At 38.0% G+C, this 21,815-nt stretch overlaps 1 protein-coding gene across 10 annotated transcripts in view; it reads left to right on the forward strand.

Annotated features, from left to right (window-relative positions):
- Positions 1-21,815, forward strand: part of BBS9 (Bardet-Biedl syndrome 9) — a 434,898-nt gene that overhangs the window by 360,943 nt on the left and 52,140 nt on the right. For all 10 annotated transcript variants that reach the window (XM_053897794.1, XM_053897793.1, XM_019443775.2 and 7 more), the window contains one exon: positions 11,986-12,208. In XM_053897794.1, the coding sequence (XP_053753769.1) occupies positions 11,986-12,208 (223 nt within the window). The remainder of the gene's footprint in view (positions 1-11,985; positions 12,209-21,815) is intronic.

The following is a 21,815-nucleotide window of genomic DNA, read 5'->3' on the forward strand; positions in this document are numbered from 1 at the left end:
TTTTGAACAAAAAGTCACGAATAAGCTGTGAAAAGTAATGACTGTTGAGTACCAATTGCTATAACTTTTAATCTGACAGATTTATAAAATCTGAGTTTAAATTTTGCTGATATGTTATTTACGAGAACTGCAGGAACCCAGATCTTCTCTCCCACCACAGTGAATAAGAATATGCAGATGAAATAACTGATATTGTTAGCAGGAATATGCTTCACTTTCTGCATTTAGAGTAGCAAGAGTTTCCATTTTCCTGGAAATAAAATCTGATTTCTGTGGTTTAATGGCAGTGGTTAGTTGTAGTTGCTTTCTAACCCATTTGTTCTAAATTCAAGGTTATAAAATTTCTATATAGTTTTTAGCAATCTCAGAACCAAGTCCTATAAGCTTCACTAAAAACAGGATTTCCCCGTTTTGTAGAGAAAAAAGGAGAGAAATCACACACACACACGCACACACACACACATACACACAGAGGCCTGCCTCCCACAATTCAAAATAATAAAATTAACTTTTATTGAGCATTATTATGTGTTAGATATTGGCCAAGGACTCTGCATATGCTACCCCATTTAATCGTATGTGTCTTTGAAGTAGAGGGTTGTAACAGATGCTGTGTGTGATCTGCCCATATCTCTTCGCCTCCCACCGTTCCTACAAGCTTCTGCCTTCTGAACATCTGCAGTTCTTTGCCTGTGGACTCTTCCTGTTTGGCCAAGTCTGTACAGCCTCTGTGTTCATTCAATGATTGATGGGAATTGGTAGATTAATACCCCAGCCCTCTCGTCCCTCTGGCTGGGAAAATTCAAGGTATGTTCTACACCACCTCTCAGAGTAGTCCGACAAGGTTGCACCAGTTGCCTGTAGTGGTAATTGCTCGAACGCACAGCGGTTTATTGGCTTCTCTTCCTTCCCAGTCTCACTTCCTCACTACCCCCTGGCACTTTGTGGATCACCTCTCAGGTAAACCATTTGTGCTCACATCCTTGTCTCCTTGTATTAGTCCCAGTTTACAGATGAGAAAGTATGCCCACAGTCACACAGACAGAAAATAACATCCAGGCTTTGAATCTAAATTAGGGGGCTCACAAAAATTAACAACCTGATTTAAGGGGGAAACTTTTTTTTATAAGCACAAGTTTTAAATAATTACTACTACTACTACTACTACTATTATTATTATTATTATTATTATTATTATTATTATTATTACTAGAAAGTGTGACCAGGGGAGAGGGAAAGAAAGAGAGGATCTTAGGCATACTCCATGCTTAGTGCATAGTCCAATGCGGGGCTTAATCCCACAACCCTGGGATCATAACCTGAGCCAAAATCAAGAGTTGGACGTTCAACCAACTGAGCCACCCCGGCACCCCAATGGGAAGACTTTGACCAGGTGATCTTACTGAAGTTTTTTTTTTATTTTTATTTAAAGTCATGTTAGTTAACATCCAATATAATATTAGTTTCATGTGTACACTATAGTGATACAACAGTTCCATACAACATCCAGTACTCATCACAACCAGTGCGCTCCTTAATTCCCATAACCTATTTTACCCATCTCCCTACCTACCTCCCCTCTGGTAACCATCAGTTTGTTTGCTATACTTAACAGTTTGTTCCTTGGTCTGCCTCTTTTTTTCCCCCCTTTGATAATTTGTTTTGTTTCTTAAATTCCACATGACTTATTTGGCTTAGGAAAATATTTGCTAGCTCCATCCATGTTGTTGCAAATGGCAAGATTTCATTCTTTTTATGGCTGAATAATATTCCATTACATATATATACTATGTCTTCTTTATTCATTCATCAGTCGGTGGACACTTGGGCTGCTTCCATAGTTTGGCTATTGTAGATAATGCTGCTATAAATATCAAGGTGCATATATACCTTTGAATTAGTGTTTTTGTATTCTTTGAGTAAATACCTACTACTGCAATTGCTGGGTCATAGGGTAGTTGTGTTTTTAACTTTTCAAGGAACCTCCATGCTGTTTTCCAGAGTGGCTGCACCGGTTTGCATTCCTACCAACAATACAAGATGGTTCCCATTTCTCCACATCCTTGCCAATACCTGTTGTTTCTTGTGTTGTAAATTTTAGCCATTCTGACAGGTATATGATAATATATCATTGTAGCTTTGATTTGTATTGCCCTAATGATCAGTGATGTTGAGCATCCTTTCATGTATCTGTCAGCCATCTGTATGTCTTCTTTGGAAAAATGTCTTTCATGTCTTTGAATGGAAGAAGATATTTGTGAATGACATATCTGATCAAGGGTTAGTACCCAAAATATATAAAGGACTTATAAAAATCAACACCAAAATTGAATAATCCAAATAAAAAGTAAATAGAAGATCTGATCATACTGTAGTTTCACTCTTATCCAACTTTTTCAAGGTTAAGTGTAACTTATATTTTGTATTTCTGCCTACCTGTGTTGGATTCTATACTAGAAAATGCTGACAAATTTGACTTATTTATTTCACATAGCACTGGAATGAACTCAAACTATATATCCATATATATATATATTGATTTTCCACAAAACTGAAGGGAAGTTACCCTATTATGTAGACAAGTATAAAGACATTCTATCTTGAATAACTTATTGACAGATAATTCTTGATGTTATTCTAGGAAGGGGGTTAAAACAAAATCATTCCAAAAGCACTTTACCTGTAATTCTCTCTAAATTTTGTTTTCTGGATCAGTATATTTTTGTATACATTCTTATGTTATTAGTTGAGTGAAAATTACTTGAAGGTAGGATCCTTATCTGATTCACCTTTTTTTTAACCTCACAATATTTAGTACAAAGTCTTGTATCAGTTGGCTCTGAATAAATATTTTTAAAGTAAATAAATGACTGTATGGACTCAAATTCGTATTTTATTTTTTATTTTATTTTATTTTTATTTTTTTTTTAATGTTTATTTTTGAGACAGAGAGAGACAGAGCATGAACAGGGGAGGGGCAGAGAGAGAGGGAGACACAGAATCTGAAACAGGCTCCAGGCTCTGAGCGGTCAGCACAGAGCCCAACGCAGGGCTCGAACTCATGGACCGTGATATCATGACCTGAGCCGAAGTCGGACGCTTAACTGACCAAGCCACCCAGGCGCCCCTCAAATTAGTATTTTAGTAAATGGACAAACACATTTAAAGTTAGGATCAATATAGTGATAAACATACCATCTCGTAAATAATTACTATTGAACTTTGAGATTTGTGTTGCTGTATTTCTGTGATCATTGTGAAAAATGACACTAACACTGAATCTTGTGCCATTCATTAACTTCAGATAACATTCTAGATACCTTTTCTCCAGACTTCTCCAGAATTGTTTGAAAGAAAACAGAAACCCAGTATATGGACCTTCTTGTAGCTGTTTCAGATTTATTGGTGGCCTTGACTAAGAAAGAAGTAGGTAGTCACAACTTAAAATAGTGAAGCTACTGGGTGGTTTTGAAAAATCCAAACTAATTAAATGGAGGAGACAAAAACAAAGAAAAGGATCCTATACTTCTCACACTTAAATCAGTGGTTTCATGTATTTTTGGACATTTTCTCCTGAGTTTGGTCATTCCTTGTTCTTTGTTCTTTGATATTGTTAAGAACACAGCATCATCAGGGGAGAAGTTGATGCCTTTGTTCACATGTTCTTCTCTTGTCCTAGCTTTGTTAAATTTTCCCCAGATTCCATCAGATACATGGGTACTTAGGGAGTCTATAATCCCATGTGTCTTATGATTCTTTAATAGGGTGGCTGCTTCAGGTATTCTTAATAGTGAGTCCCTGAAATGACTATAATTCAGAGTCATCAGAGTCAAATCTGACCATTGTTATGTTTTCAGGGGACATGGTGTCCTAAGACTAGTCCTACATGTCAGTTTCAGTAGTTTATGCAGGTGCTAAAGCTTTGGTGGGCTCTTCTATAAGTTTGACCCATCCAAACTGGCATAGATCATACTCAGCAAAATTTTATTTAATCATATGCAGATTATTCATTCACTTGAATCCAGAAGCTGATTTAAATTTTGGTTCTGTGAATGTGTTGTGACCATAAATTTTCTGGGAGAAGACTCATATGAGATTTTCAAAGCCCAGTGTAGTAAAAGGAGCCTAAGGTGATATGATAATAGATTGAAAGACACACAATGAAATAGGAAAGAAGTGCTCTGTAGCATAAGTGGTCAAGATTTATTTTTCAATTTTATTATTATTTTTTAGGATAAAAGTAACATTTATTTATAAAAGAACAATAAACAAATACACAAATGTATATGCCAATCCATCTAAGTAACTAAGTATATACCAATCCATCTAAGTAATTGCTTAACTAAGTTAAGCAATTGTGGTAGTTTACAATGTGATCTCAGGCTGATCTCTGAAAATACCACTTGTGTTTTTACTGGATACTATGCTAGACATGAATTTTCAACGTAATGTTAGGTAAAGGTTAACAAATTTAATTCTTCTCTGAAACCAACATTCTTTACTTTCTCCCTCCCATCTCCACCCTTTAGAAGGCTCTCATTTTTTTTAATGTTTATTAATTTATTTTGAGAGAGAGAAAGAGAGAGAGTAAGAACAGGGGAGGGGCAGAGAGAGGGAGAGAGAGAATCCCAAGCAGGTTCCATGTTGGGGTAGAGAGCCGGACACAGGGCTGGAACTCGTGAACTGTGAGATCATGACCTGAGCCAAAATCAAGAGTCAGACACTTAACCAACTGAGCCACCCAGGTGCCCCACAAGTCTCTCATTTTTGACATGGAACCATATAAAGCTCTGTTCTGTCTTCTTCAAAATCTAGAGAATAAAAGGCAGATAAAAGCGGGGGATAAAAGGCAGGGGGTTAGAGCCCCGCAGTCCTGGATTCTGTCACAACTCTTCCTTTTAACAACTGTGTCATTTGCAGTGAAATACCTCATATCTAGACCATTAGCTGGAAGTTGTAATGCCTGCCTTCATGGGATGATAGTAAGAATTAACCAAAATATATTTGTAAAATTTTCAGCACATTTTCTAGCACATAAGAACTTTTTACTATTGTTGCTCTTGTTGCTACTATTTCTGGGGCTATTTGCAGGAACCAGCCCAGATTAGGTACCTTTTAGAGAGAACTCTTATAAGTAAGAATGATAGTATGGAATTAAGTACATACAATTGCCAAATATGTCTGAAATCTATGAGCATCTGCCAAGGAAAAACCATCTTCTGGGTTTTAACTGATAAGGAAACCAAAACCTAGAGAACTAAAATAATTTTCCCAGAAACAAACAGCTTGTAAGGAAAGGTGTCACAATTCAGCTTAGGTCTTCTGACTTCTAATCCAATGCATTTTTCATGATCCATGCTGCCTCTTAAATGGAAAGCTTAAGCAAGCATAAGTCATTAGCGAGAGGTGGTATAAGTGAAGGATCCATGATGCATGCTAGGCTAATGACTTCAGTGGGAAAAGCAGCCTCACAGGACTTACCTTCTTGGGCCTCCAGTGTCTCCTATCACTAACTTGTCAGCTTTTCTGTGCCTTAAAAAACATGATTTTTATGTATTTGTTTCTAGTTATTTTCAGTAGGATAATTGGTCAAAATGATCTAATCTACCATTGCCAGAGCAACTTTCTTCTGGGATCTTCATTATCAATCTATTTGATTTTCCAGTCTTAATGTTTGTGTTTTGTTTTGTTTTGTAAATTCCTTCTGAATAGTGCTTGTTGATCAGGAGCTTTTCCTGAAGCAAACATTAGTGCTTAGTAAAGGTGGTTGGCTACTTGGGACATCACTGATGTTTTGTTTTGTTTTGTTTTAAAACTGAACATTGTCTATCTGGGATCAAGTTTTATGGTAATTCATGTAATCTACCGTATATAGCATTGGAGTCAGAATGGGAATACCAATCAAATGCAAAACATAAGCTTAAACAAACAATCAGAGTACCTTGGTTTGAAGCAGTCTTGTGCTTTCTGCTTGTATTGCAGCTAAATTCTATGAAGGTTACTTGTCTTCTGTTCATCAAAGAATTTTTAGATTGTCATCCATTAGGAAGCAATGTGCTTCATTTTTCACAAAGCAGTGGTGATAAGCCCAGTACCCTGTTTTACTTTTGTTTGAAATGTGAATTAGACTTTTACAGCTTTTGAATCATGTCAAGGAAGTAGAGAACTCCAAATGTCCAATAAATCACTTCAGATTAAAACTTTAAAAGAATGATATTGGGGAATGTTTCATTTTATTGGTGATGGGTTGAAAATTTAAAGCTGATTTTTTGCAAAGCTTTATTTTACAAAAACTGTTGAATATAATAATGTGAAACTTATTAAGATGCCATAGAGGCCATATAGCTTGGTGTCTTTTTTTTTTTTTAATTCTTGAAGGTTTGTGTTCATTATTTGGTCATTTTTCCTGTTTTTAAAAATTCCAGTATAGTTAACATTCAGTGTTACATTAGTTTCAGGCATACAATATAGTGTGATTCAGCAATTCTAGACATTGCTCAATGCTCATCACAATAAGTGTGCTCTTAATCCCCTTTTATTTTATTGTGTTTTAGTTTCAAAGAGCTGTTTTACTTTTCAGGGTAAATAGCTCAACATTTTGAGCCCTCTGCATTAGAGAAAGATGCACTGAATATAATCTATTCTTTGGAAATAAACTGAACCCAGATAAATCCTGAAAAATTCTCTCATCTTCCAGAATGTATAATTTACAAGTATAGCACTAAATTTTGTTTGTCCTCAATTTGCAATGACCCTTCCTGTGATTATCTTTAGGGTATCTTGGCTAAGTATGAAACTCTACAATATAGCACAAAGTAATAATGACCATAAGGCTCCATAGAGCAATCATGAATACCAAAGACTTTTCTTTGTGCACCCTTTACATCTTTTCAAGAGGGAATTTACTTCTCTTTGATATAGTTCTTTTTCAGATAAATGAATATGATGTAAAGGTTATCTTACCTTCAAATGTATAATGTAAGACAAGCTATTTCTGAGAGTTTTCTCTCCGCAGCTGAAATCTGGGCTATAGCTGCATAATCTCCATTTGCTCCTGTAGACAGATCTCCTTTTTTTTTTACATTTTCTCTCTCCCTTAGAACTGACTGTGTGCACATTTGGTGATGGGGTTTTGTGGTATTTCCCCCTATCCTACTATAGTTAAGGATGTGGTAGTGCTTCTATTATAAACATACATTTGCAGAAGTTTGTAATTTGAATAAAAGTTTAAAGATGTTACTTTGAATATTGGACTTCAGTGGTGTGTTTGTATTTTTTGATTTTTTTAAAGTAGGATTGAATATGCATACTTTTTTCATAGTATCTTCCACTTACGATTTCAGAGTGCCTTACCATTCACATAAGATTGGGATGGCAAATAGTGTTATTCCTGTTTTATGGTGACCTCAGATATAGCCCACAGAGATTAAGTGATTATCCTAAGGTCTTACAGAGAAGGGGAAGTTGAGGTGAAGGAGGTGAAGTCGGAACCTAGAAACCTAGAGGCAGCTGTCTTCAACCCAATTGTTTTAATACACAGGTGGTAGGAGAATACTCTTCTGGTTTAATTTTTTCTTTGGTTACTTTGGTTGATACCCTAGGAAATTAACTTTACAAATGTGGTCAAACTTTCTGCTTCTCACTATTTCTCATAAACCGCTTGCTTGTGCTGGTGTTTAGGCACAGTGACCAGGGCAGACTAGCAGCGCAATTAGAGCAGAAGTTGGAAATTCAGCAGTGGCTGCCTGCTCTCTGGATAGCAAAAAGTGTAGCTCAGTTGACTGTCTTCAGTCAGGAGGAGGAACAGAGAAGAGAAGCCAAGGCCTTGAATTTACAAAGCTGACTCATAGAAATGAGGCATCATCTGGTACAGAGAGGCACCTGGAACCAGCATGGGGTATAGCAGCCTCAACACAGGCAGGTGAAACATGAAAACTGAGCACTGGGAAACCATGTTGGCGGATGTGTGCAGCAGACAACTTGGCATTAGAGAAGTCAGACAGCAGGGCCACACCTGTTGGGTCCAGTTCCGTGGAGGGCATTTGGCAGGGGTAAGGCAGCCCGGTCCATAAAGGAGTAACTTTGTAAGCAGGCTCCCAATGTAGGGGCTCAGGTAGAAAGGGCTAAGGCAGAAATGAAGTTACCACATGGGGTTGAGCCTAGTCCTTGGGAACAAAGGAAAACCCGAATTATCAATATTAGACTAGATAAAGTAAGCACCAAAAACCTGGTAAATAAATTAATTTCTAATACCGACATGGATTATAAAGAAGATAAAACAGAGTAACATGTGCAGTTAAATTTATTTATTGACACATTATTTATTCACACATTAATTAATTAATTTAACTTCCCACCTGCTATTGTTTTCTAAAAACCACACATGGGATTTGAGAAGTAAAATCAAATCAGTTCTTACTAAAGAGCACATGCTTAGCAGTTTCTCCCCTTCTAGATAGCTTTTAGGACAATTTTCCCAAAGTTAGGATTTTCTTTCACTCTCACAGTTAGAAGAGGGAAAATATTAGTACAATTGATACTCAACTGTAAAGGATAAAGAGTAGGTATGTGCATGGTGTCTGTGTGTGTGTGTGTTTAGGCGTTAAGACTGAATATTAGACTTGTCAATTTAAGAGCTATAAATAAAAGTGGTGGATTCAAACACCAAAAATATGGTTAAAATAGCTTACCTTTAAGGTACTTCTCACACTGGCAGATTATGCATTTCCACATAGTCCTGGTTCACATTTCCTGAGGTAAGTATGCTACATGTTTGGTCGTTGAATTATCACTGTATTTTTATTTAATAAAACTCTCATTTCAAAGGCTCTTCATTTTTGTCATAAACTTTCCTTTTATTATCATATTTGAGTTTATGTAGCAATATAGTCCTTCCAAATAATAATCTTATATTTTAGTAGCAATCCTTCTAAAAAGTATTGGCATCGTGCCTCATTATATTAAAGAAATAGCCATGCCAAATACCTAAACATGACATGGTTTTTGACTTGATCTGAAAGTTGGCAGTAAGAAAGAAAATTCGTAGTACCTCCATGTTAACTAAATGCCATATCTACTTAAATGATCTAATATGCTACTGTAAGTTATGTATGAAAATAGTAGTTTGCTTAAACAAATAGTCTATAAAATGGTAGGAACTGTTTCAGTGCTGAAATGACCACAGAGCACACAAATGCCAAATTATATGCAAAAGATCTTTCCTTCTTATACTCCAGAGGTCTTTGTCAATGGCTCTGAAAGAACTTGAAAATATGTCCTCTCAGATGACATCTGGTTTACTATTTTGTCTTAATTCGCCTTTTCCCATTATCATTGAAATACAAATTCCATTTTAGATATTTGTCTAGATTTTGGTAGTTGTATAGAGATGCCTTTGTGGTAACTACTGGTTCATTATTTAGTGGTTTGGAGTAGGAAGCTGTTTTTACAGTCTTTGACATCTCTTGAAAGGATATTCAAGATGAGTGTAAAGTAATTAATTTGTATCCTAATTTGCCTAGCGGTGTCTATAATGGGTCAGTAAAGTAAAATACCTTAATTTCGGCAATTAGTGGGGAGTTCTTCAGTGGACATGTATAGAGTCTGCCCTTAGGTCTAAAGAACCAACTGCACAAGCCTAGAAGGAAGATGTGTGGCAAGTATGAAAAAGGTCTAGAGTTTAGTTTTCTGGTCACTCATTGTGAATCAAGAGTTGGTACAGTTGCCAAGAGAGCAGAGACAACCAGAGGCCAGGCTGGCAGGGAGAATTGCCTGTAAATGGGAAGGATGGCTATTTCCTAACCTGGACTCCCATCCTTAGCCTGGTGTCTTGGGGTCAGTTTAGGGTTCTCTAGTTAGCTGTATAAATTTTTTAAGTGTTTAAAATTGGAGCTCATTCAAAGACAAGTGGTCAGGATGGAGAGAAAACTTGAAACCATGTTTATATTAGGAAGAGCTGGAGGAACTGAGGCTGTTTATTCTGGAGGCGAGGGTACAGAACTGCTGTCTTCACAGATATAAAGGACTGTCATGTAGAAGAGAGGTTAGATTTATTGTGCATGGCTCTGGAGGGTAGACTAAGGGCCAATGGGGCAGATTTTGGCTCGGTATGAGAATAGTTTTCTGCTGGTTACACATGTCCCTGGAAGTAGTGAACTGCCTCCAAAAGTTGTAATTTTGGACTGTGTGAAGACAACCATGCCTAGACAGATGGTTGCTATTGTATATGGGGTCCTAGGAAAATCACACAAGACTGGACTAAAGATCTCCAAAGTCCTCCCAGCTCTAATATCCTAGTTCTCTATCTTACCATGTCTCTCTCTGTCTAGCTAACATATTTCTTTTTTTTTTTTTAACGTTTATTTATTTTTGAGACAGAGAGAGACAGAGCATGAATGGGGGAAGGTCAGAGAGAGGGAGACACAGAATTTGAAACAGGCTCCAGGCTCTGAGCTGTCAGCACATAGCCCGACGGAGGGCTTGAACTCACTGACCGCGAGATCATGACCTGAGCCGAAGCCGGCAGTTTAAACGACTGAGCCACCCAGGCACCCCTTTCTTTCTTGATCACCCTCTGTTTATTAAACATAGTGCTAGGGGTATGGAGAATGCCAGGCACTCTGGTGGGGAAACCAAATACACAGCCAGCCACCACAGCACAGGGTACGGAGTAACCTAATCCAATTTGCGTAGTTGAAAGACAGCTCTAGCCAATAAGGTTGAGGATGGAGCAATGCAAATAGTAGATCTCTGTGGCTGGGTGGGGGGCGGGGAGGGAAGTGGGGAGGGCGAGGAGGGTGGAAGGAGGTGGGGGGGAGTTTTCTTTCTGAGTCTCAGGTTTCTCACCTCTTATATAAGGGGCTTGGACTATTCTGTAGCATTCTATGTGAATAAATTCACTCAATGTCTTCCTCTGTATTTTCATTTTGATTGTCAGGCCTGTGGAGCTCTAGGTTTTGCCAACCTCTGGGTATAAATGGAGTCATATTGGCAATAATACCCAGATTTCACTCGTGCTTTCATATTCCCACTCGTGCTGTTTAGGACCTACAGACCTCTATAAAAGTTGTACCTGGCTGTCTCTAGGACCCCCCAGGGATGCGCCATGGGAGCTTATAGCCGACCCCTCCTGCTTCTTGCCCTGTTGTTATCTGAACCCACCTGAGGGTGGTTCCTCCTCATGCCAGTTCTGCCAGTGCTGGTACCCTCTATGCTCACGAAGAGGTCCCTGCCCAACACTGTTATTCCTCGAATTACAGCCTTCATGGTGCTAAGGGGACACTGCACTTCTTGAGGTTTTCATTGTAGCACAGCCATATGGTCCCAGCAGAAGTGGGGTAAATGTCCCACTTTCTCACTTTCTGTCACTTTCTGTCACCTGGGCAGTGAAATGGGACTAGATAGGCTTGTGTCTCACAAAATCTCCCTTGAAATAAACTCTTCTGGTTTCTGCCTACAACCACAAGGCTGTGGGACCAATAGCTGTGAGAGACGCCAGGATTTTCTCTACATTCCAGTTTCCCCCAAGATATTCAGAGGACCTCCCTGTCCTGGCCAGTACTCCTTCAGCAGAAAGATAAGGCAAAATGAACTATAATCCTGGCAGCTTCAGGATCCAGGTCATCAATCATACCTATACCTGGGATTATTATTATTGTTATTTATTATGTCTGGCACAGGGCTAAATGCTTTTCATATAGCATCTCATTTAATCACCCCAGCCTTTGGAGCTGCAGACTAATATTAGTATCCTCATTTGTAGATAAGGATGTGACTAAGAGGAATTAAGTAACTTGCTCCTGATCAAACAGCTGTTAGAGCTAGAATTCAAAACCAGACTGGTATGAAATATTCCGGAAACCAGACTCTCAACAGGTCCCTAACACTCGGACGTAAACACTCAATTTTCTAACTTGATGAACAGTAAGTGCCTACTTTGCTCATTTGTCATCTTTGCCTAAATTCAAAATCGGCTCTTGTATCTAGGGCTGGGAAGAAACAGTGGATGCTGCCATTTCCCACCTCTTGAAGACTTGCCTCTCAAAGAGTTCAAAGGAGCAGGCTTTGAACCTCAGCAGCCAGCTGAACATACCCAAAGACACAAGCCGACTAAAGAAACATATCACCTTGCTCTGTGATAGATTAGCCAAAGGTGGACGACTCTGCTTAAGTACGGATGCGGCAGCCCCACAGACCATGGTCATGCCAGGTAAGAGCTTCATCCATGCTCCCTAAACACAACTACTTTACTCAAATTAAAGGAATGCGCCTGAGGTTGTATTTGGGGTTTACATTTCATATTAAAGTGATGATAGCCAAGAAAATTGCTTTCACATTTCCCCTCAGATATCCCAGGGTAACCACTTGGATAAATATTCCTGGGGTATTTGCTTGCTAGACATTTCTAGAATGGTATGTCTTTTTTCTTCCCTCTGTTTTTAAATATATGAGCCATTTTGTTTTGCTTCTAACCAATAAAAAGTGGATTAGCGAATAAAACTATTTTTAAGGAAAAGTTTTACTAAATGTGGTCTCGCGATACCATATTTCATAAATGTAAATAGCATAATACAAGCACTTAATGTAATCCAGATGAGTCCTATCCCTTCTGGTGTTTGCTTGGATTGTGGTCATCAGAATAAAGGGGAAGAGACAAAGAAAAAGACTGGGATCAGGAGATGTGAACAGGCTCCAGAGTCATGGCACCTATAAGCCAAGGTAGAGAGAGACACAGCTTGCCCCACCAGGAGCAAAGTGATGGCCGTGGTCATCCAGGTCAGCTCTTCCCATGGTCAGAGGGGCTAAGCAATCAATGGTGGTGTACTTGTGTCCCTCATAGGCAGCAGCTCCCACGTCCTGCTTCCCTCATGGTGTCTGTCTTTATGGCAACAACAAAGGACTTCAAGTATATAAATGAATTAAATGCAGTAGCTGTAGTATCTATTTCCTTCTAAAGCAAGCGCCCTAGTATCAGAGAGAAGTGGTGTGGTTTTCTCTTCTTCCTTCTTTCAAGTATTATGTGCTCCTTCCCACCCCCATGCTGATGCCCTTCCTCTTGCTTCCTTTTTCCCTCAATCAGCATTCCTAGAAGTAAAAAGGAACGCAAACGAAAACCTAAAAAGATAAACATAGAGACAACATAGCCTAATCTAATAAGCACAGACTCTGGAGGCAGACAGACCAGTGTTTGGGTCCTGCCTTTATCCTTTACTACTTATATGACCCTGGATATGTTAGTTAACTTTCCAGAGTCTTAGTTTCTTCCTTGGAAAGGGGTGTAATAATGCCTCCCTTGTCACCGGGGCCTTAGATGTTTGTCAAGTGCCTAGCACGATGCTTGGAATAGAGACACGCTCAAAAAATAAAGCTATAATTATTACCATTGTAATATTTAATTATTACCTGTTTTTTTAAGTTTTATTTATTTAAGTAATTTCTACACCCAACATGGGGCTCAAACTCACAACCTGAACATCAGGAGTTGCATGCTCCAATGGAGCCAGCCAGGTGCCCCTTAATTATTACCATTGTGATATATGTGTAATTCAGCCTGTAAATTTGGGGGTGGGAAAATAGCTCATTTGGGGTCATGGGTTTCTATATTCTATGATTTGAAATATTTGAAAAAAAATTTTAATGTTTATTTTATTTTTGAGAGAGAGACAGACAGAGCATGAGCAGGGGAGAGGCAGAGAGAGAGGGAGACACAGAATCTAAAGCAGGCTCCAGGCTCTGAGCTGTCAGCACAGAGCCCCGCGCAGGGCTCAAACCCACCAACCATGAGATCATGACCTGAGCCAAAGTCAGATGCTTAACCGATGAGCCACCCAGATGCCCCTGATTTGAAATATTTTTTACCTTACTTACGCATGGACAGAACCTAACTTTTATTCCAAAAGAATATTTTTAATATGACATTTCAGAATAGAAATGTCTTTCCATCTAGAAACAGTTCTAATACAGTTTATCTTAATCTAGGCCCTCTCCATCTTGCCCTTGTTAACATCATCCTAACTAGTCCTTTGGCCTCTACTCATCTGTCTTCTGTCCACTATTATAGATTTATTTTCATAAGAAATAAATATTTAGGTTTAATGAGATAGTAAATGAAAAACATTTACTATGATCAGCACTCAGTACATGGCTTTCTCTCCTTCCTTGCTGATTGGAAAAACAAAGGAGGCTTGAGGGAGAGGGACAAATATGTGAAAGAGAAAACTGAAGAAAGAGATGGGATCAGCCCCCGATTGGCTGGCACATCTATAGAAGCCTCAGCAGCCCTGCCTTCTGTTCCCCACCTTCCTGTCTCCCTGTCTGAGCCTCTTTAGAAACAGCCATTAGGACGCCAGTGACAATGCTGTTAGCAAAGACCTGCACTCCTGGAGAGAACACATGCTCCCTTAGTCACATTTGTTGATTATGGAACTTTAGTCATTTGTTTGAATAACTAGGTGTAGAAACAGCTTGAGAGCTGTGTCCATATAAGCCCTTGATGCAAAATTTTTGAATGTGTGGAGGGAAGGGGCAGAGGAAAGGAGGAGGAGAAGGGAGGGGGGAGAAATGAAGAAACGCAGGAAGATGGAGAATGTATTTGTTCACAAAGCAGGCTCCTGTAAGCCAGGTCTATGCCTCTCATGCCTAGTCTAGCCAAGTTCAGTCCACTGGGGAGGGTTTGGCTTTCTGCTGTGCTGTACTGTCATTGTCTTCATTGCTTCTGCTTACCCATGACCCAGTTCTTTACTCTGGTTGAGTGACTCTCTATCCCCACTGGCTTTGATCCAGTCATGATAGTGAGTTTTGAAAAATTGTTAAATCAGTGTTCTTCGTTATTAACATGCTCCATTATTACCTATAATACCTTTCCTCCCTAGAACTCAAATTTTTCACACACTTCTTTCTGTCCTTAGCACATTTCTCAGGTGGAAAAAACATGTAGGATTATTGCTTCTTATAAACAGAAAATGAAGTTAGGAAAAGCTAAATATCTGATCAGAGTTACATGGTGACCAGAAGGATTAAGTCTAGAATCTAATCTAGCCTACTGTGCTTCCCTCTAGACTACACAGACCATAATGGTACAAATACATTTCTAGCCCAAGCTTTCTCCTGTGTAAGCTGTTCTTGATCTGCCCTTCTTTTCACTTAAATTAGTCCAGCACTGTTGGGGGGTGGGGGGGAAGAGGGCAGAAATAGTTTCACACAGTGTCTTTTCTTTGCTTTGAAGAATATGTTAAAGATTTGTCTTCGCTTGTGGTTTATTTTTATCATCTCCATAGGTGATATGATACCATTATCACAGAGATAATAAGAAATACTGTGTTATTTTCTGCTTCAAGCCAGTAATTATGCAATTTACAGTGTTAGTTTAGTTAATAATAATTGGTTTCAGAATACATGAAGGTAAAGTGGCATATTAGAAAGGAGTGAGTTTCTGAACACACAAGCGCGGGGCCATTTTTCACAGACCTGATCTTTTTTTTAAAAGCTGGGCAGGAGTGCTTGCTTCGGCAGCACATATACTAAAAGCTGGGCAGGAACTCAGAAATCATCTGGTTCACCTCCCTCACTTAACAGCTGAGGTAACCGAGGCCTAGGAAGATGAAGCGACTTAGTGGTTGGTATTAAAAGGCAGGAGTGTGTGTAATTTTACCATGTTCCTTATTAAATTGCAGATGGATAAACATCTCAGAATAAAAAACCCTTGGTCTTTTCTAGTCTCATGACTTTATGAGCCCGGCACCTTGGATGTGCCCTTTCTTTGCTCCAGTAAAGGCCATGATGACAGCATCCTCCCTGGCATCCAGAGTTTGAAAATCTTTCCCACTGGGAATTACCTTGTGGACTTTTTGCCTCACATTTCTTCTGTTTGCCTTTATCAACCTTCAGATTCTCCATCAAGATTTAGCCTATCCCTTTCTGGGTAAATGATTTTTTAAAAATTATTATTATTTTTAAAATTTTTATTGTAGAACCATCAAACTTCCATGCCTCCTGCCTATAGCTCTGGTATTCACATTTTTTTCTGATGGGGAATATTGCACTTCCATTAAATGTCTTCTTTCTAATCTCAGTTGTGTGCATCCCCTTAGAGAAAGAGTCACAGAGGACCAGGGCAGTGTTTTTAAAAAATCTGAATGTGAATGCCTGTAAGTGGCCTAGCTGGCTTCTTATACTTGTTTGTTATCTGCTTGTCCCTGCAGGTGCTTGAAGCTGAGAGATTTGCCTTAGATTGCCAGAGGCTTCCTTTTATGACCTCACTGTCTAGTTTGACATTTCAGGGGCTCTAATTATAGCTAAGACTTGACTCCCTTAAACACATTTATGCAGAACTTAATGCACATGTGGGTGGGCCTAACTTATGGTATTTGCAGGCAAATCATTTTAACCTCATGAATGCTGGAGCTTTGTATCATTTCTGTATGGGTTTTTAACCTTCATGTGTCTAGGTGATGCTTTGCCCCCCAAGAGGTGGAATGAGTTACTGATGACCCATCAGCTGAAAGCTTGGAGAGCAAATGGTGTGGGCCCCACAGCAGGTCAGGTAGAGTAAGCTGGGCAAGAAAAAAGGCTTAAGGGCCATCCAGCCTGGTCAAGTGCCTCAGGGGAATATTCTCTTAACGTGATCAAATGAGTCAGACATTGCAATGGGCCATAGCTTCAGCTGTATTTGGTTTGGCACTTTCGGATTCCTGGACCTCAAGGAAGCTGATTTGGGGTAGGGGGAGAAAACAGTTTTATAAATAAGATGAGCCTTTTCTCAGATATGGGTCAGAAAACATACTTTGAAATGTGGTATGGACCACCACAAAATTGGTCTCTTGTACGTCTTTACTCTGTTAAGTGGGTAGAAGAAAACGGAGAATAAAAATTTGAATAAGGTATCTATTCTATCCTTTGGGGAAATATATTTAAAACTCCCACTTTTTAGTATTTTAAACTTGAGTTAATGACCTTTTTGCCTTAAGGGTTTGATGTTATTTCAAGGCTTTTTCCAAATGACCCATTTCAGTAGTATTTTAAGTTAACTTTCTGAGGTCTCACTTTAATGCTTGGTAAGACATTTGGTGTTTACTTTCATATTGTCAGTGTGATTTAGCTGTTGGTTTTACACTTTATTTGAACTTTTATAAGTTTGAAGTTTTTCATTTAAGAAATTTAGACAAATTCAATATAGGAAAGGCTTCTGGAAAAGTCACTAAATGGCTTCTGAATCTATTTGTTCGTTTTTTGTTTTTTTTTTTTTTATTAAAAGGAGTGAGTTCCAAAATGGTAGAATACAGTTGACCCTTGAACAACACAGGTTTGAACTGCATAGGTCTATGTTAACATGGAATTTTATATATATACATATATATACAGTACAGTGCTGGTAATGTATTTTCTCTTCCTTATGATTTTTTTAAGGCTTGTTTTCATTTATTTTGAGAGAGATAGTGGGCAGGGGAAGGGCAGAGAGAGAGGGAGACAGAATCCCAAGCAGACTCCGTACCCTCAGCACAGAGCCCAATGCATGGCTTGAACTCAAAAACTGTGAGATCATGACCTGACCCCAAATCAAGAGTTGGACACTTAATGGACTACACCATCCAGGCGCCCCTCCTTATGGTTTTCTTAATAACATTTTCTTTTCCCCAGCTCAGTTTATTATAAGAATACAGTGTATAATCTATACAGCATACAAAATGTGTGCTAGTCAGCTGTTTATGTTTTTGATAAGGCTTCCAGTCAACCATAGGCTGTTAGTAAGTGTTTGGGGAGTCAAGAGTTATGTGTGGATTTTCAGCTGCACAGGGTTCAACCCTCCCAGCCCCTGCATCGATCAAGGGTCAACTGTGCAACTATGAAGTGGACTTTGTCTTCAAGAGTACATGAGCTAGCTTGGCCCTTTATCAGTTAAGTTGTATAATACAGGAAAAGTCTCTTAGCTTGTTAGCTTCTTGATTTTTTCAACTATAAATAGGAATAATAATGGTACTTTACTGGAGTTTTTAGCCAAATTAAATACGGCAGTACTTGAAAGATGCTTAGTAAGTGCCTGACACAGCAAATTCTCACTAAATGTGAGCTTCTATTAATAATAATTATGAATACTGATGTAAAATCTAAAAGGCACTTGTGAGGACAGAAGAATTCTAGAGTTAGAAGAGAAAAATGTGAGACCAGATAGGAAATTTTAAAAAAGAAGAGTGTAAAATTTGCCTTTTTTGAATATTTGTTATAAAGTAACAGTAAATGGCAGTGTTGCGGTTATAACATGAGAGCTTGATACACCAAATAGAACATTCAAAATTGATTAAAGTATGAAAGGTTTGAGACTAATTGGTATCAGAAAAAGACTACCTGAAACTGGAACCAATATTTTACTCTTTTTATTGGGGAAAATAAACAAGGTTTAATTGAAAAATAAGTAAAATTAAAATTTACAGTAAGTTTATTTGTATTTGTATTTTATTTGTCTTTATCATGTATTTGCCAAAACTTATGTTCATGCCTACAATTATGTGCTAATTCTTAAAAACAGCAATGAAAGAATTTTGTTGGGTTTTTCTTTTTGCTTGTTTGTGGCATGTTGGTAGACACGTTTGACCTTAGGATCACCTTTACAAAGAGGGTTTGTTTGTTTGTGAGCGGCAGAGGGAGAGGGAGAGAGAGAATCTTTTTTATTTTTTTTAATTTTTTTTATTTTCAAATATCCATTTTCCTTTTTTTTTTTTTTCTTTTGAAATTTATTGTCAAATTGGTTTCCATACAGGGAGAGAGAGAATCTTAAGCAGGCTCCACACCCACTATGTGGTTCCATGATGAGGGGCTCCATCTCACAACCATGAGACCATGATCTGAGCTGAAATCAGGAGTCGAATGCTCCAACTGACAGAGCCACCCAGGAGCCCCAAAGAGGCTTCCTTTTTAGGAAAAAATATCCCAAAGCATCATCCATTTCCTGGGGGGATGGGGGGGGTGGGGAGGGGTCTTTCTTAATTGCTTGATATGCAAATCACTTTCTCCAGAAACATCTATCCTGTCATCTTCTGGTCAATTTTCTTCTCTTGATTAACTGGAATGATTGCCAGATTTTCACTGGTCGCTGCCTTGTGTCTCTAATTACATTTTAGCTGTTTTAAATCTTGCATTATTTGCAAGAGTTACAATTTCCCTCTGCAGCCTATTCATGCTGATTTTGCAATAATTTCCAACAGTTGGTGAGAGATGAACCCATGTAAAAGGTGATAGCAGGCGGGATTCATCTAGTGTTAAATGTGGAAAGATATTTGAGGAGAGACTAATTTTATAAGTGGTCTCTTAGTTTTTGACTGAATATCTTTGTGTTATACTTTTGCTTTTCTGTGACTACTTGGGATCATTAGAACTTCTATAAGGAATAGAATTCACCTCCCTGTCTGCCAATTAAATATATAAGAATTTAGAATGTACTAATCTGAACTCAGACCTCATGTGCTAATATGGCATTTCAAAGTGGTGGAGAGAGGGCAAGATGAATTTAAAAATGGTGCTGGGACCTGGCCAACCATTTGGAGAAAAAAAATAGATTGCTTAGTCTATACCATGTGCTATAATACATTTCAGATAGTTAAGAGGTTTAAATGTAAAAAAATGAAATCATAAAACACAGAAGGAAATAAAGGCAGATACCTAGATATGCAGGCAGGATAGGTCTTTCTAAGTAAGTCAGCAAAGGCAGAAAACGAAAGATTGAGCTTCAGCTATATACTTCTCAAAATGTGGTTCAGAAACATATAAACCAAGGTATGTATTAATAGTAATTACTTTGGGTGGTGGAGTTACAGGTACTAAGTATCATTCTCCTCTTTCTTTTCCATATATTGTATACATTTTCCTACAAAATATATATATAACTCATAAGAAGGGACCATGATAGAAAGCAACTGGATAATTGTATCAGAAATGGTGGTAAAGAAAAAACAAGGACTGACTTCATAAATTGGGAAAATTAATGTGTTTTTTTTATTCCCCAAAGGAAATAAGTTGTTCAAAGGCAATGACCATATATTTATGCGGTTATTTGTATTTCTGGTATGAGAAATGAACCCAAGTCCCAGCACTCCTTATATAAATGTATGCAGCTAGTTCATGGACTCTGTCTCCATCCTATCTCCTTTCCTGCAACTCCTCTCTGAAAGTAAGCCAAATTATGCCTATTCTTGATCTCTGAGTAATATTTTCACTCTTTCATGAGTGACTTCATAGTTGCTAAATCTGGTGAACACTTTGCCTATAACTCATTTGGCTACTCTGTACCCTTTTACACTGAGACCATTTTGTCATAACATTTTCGTTCCTTGGCTTTTCTTTCACCATTGGAAACTGTCCCTGTCCCCTTAAGGCCTGTATTTTCCAGTCTGCTTTGTGGCTTCCTGTTGCTTTTTCTGGCTCTTGACTATTGGTGTTCTGTCTTCATGCTCTCCTGGACAGTCTTATCCAACTACTCCTTGGATTCTATGATTTCTACGTTTGGACCTTTCTGTCTGGCCTCTCTTCTAGGATTCACATGTCTCCATCAATACCCCACAGGCCTCTCCACCTGCACATGGCTGAACTCACTTGAACTCCCCTCCTTCTGCATGTCTCATCTCAGTAGATGATGTTACTCAATGTCTAGGCCAGGGGCCTCAAAACAGCTTTGACTCTGTTGCCTTTACTGCCCATGTTCAGTCAGTCACCAAAACGTGATGGTGGCACATCCTAAATATATCTCCTTTTACTGTCCACACTGCATTACCTTACTTAATGTCCCTGTGTCCTATTTAGGATCTTAAAATGACCTACCAGTAGTCTTCTTGTACTAACATTCCTTCATTCTTTTTAGTACTACCATAAAAAGCAAACATATTGTGATTACTCATAGCAGCATGATAGCCCAAAAATGGAAGCAATCCAAATATTTATCAGTTGATAAATAGATAAAAAATATGGCATATCCATATAGTGGAATAGTCTTCAGCAATATAAAGAACTACAACATGAATGAACCTTGAAAACATTATGCTAAGTGAAAGAAACCCAGTTCAAAAGACTGCATATTATATACTATATGATTCCAATCATATAAAATGTCCAAAACTGGTAAATTCATAGAGGCAGAAAGCATACTAGCAGCTCTGTGGATGTTCTAAAAACCGCTGAATATATATTTTAAAAATGTGAATTATATACGTGAATTATATTGTCATAAAATTGTTAAAAGTAACTCATATCTTTAATACACAGATAAAACATGTTTTGTAGAAATTTAGGGGATAATAAGATTAAAAATCACTAATAATCCAACCACCCTGAAATAGATATAAACTCTGCTATATATAAATTTATGTATGTGTATATACATAGATGTATTCTATGTGTGTGTCTGTGTATACATATCCTTCCAATCTTTTTTCTTTGCATATATGTATTTTGTTTATAAAATTGGGTCATACTACACCTATTGCTTTATAACCTACTCAAAACTTTCATTGTATCATTATTGCATTATTAAATACATTATTTTAATACCTACATAATTAATCAGTTCCCTTTTGTCAAGTATATAATTTTTGATTTTAGGATGATAAATAATTATATGTAAATATTTTTGTAGCTAAATCTGTGTGCATCTCTAATGAATTTATAGTTTTCCATGAATATGAGTTTCTTTGCAAAAATAAGGATCTGGGTATGTTACCTACCTCCTTGAAAATATTCTACAGCACTCTTTTACCTATCACATTAAGTCAAAAGTCATAAGCCTGAAATACAGCATTCTTTATGAAATAGACCAACATTATCCTCCTAGCTGT

The sequence above is a fragment of the Panthera pardus genome, unplaced genomic scaffold (assembly GCF_024362965.1).
Source record: "Panthera pardus isolate Hobbes unplaced genomic scaffold, ASM2436296v1 HiC_scaffold_8, whole genome shotgun sequence".
Taxonomy (NCBI): domain Eukaryota; kingdom Metazoa; phylum Chordata; class Mammalia; order Carnivora; family Felidae; genus Panthera; species Panthera pardus.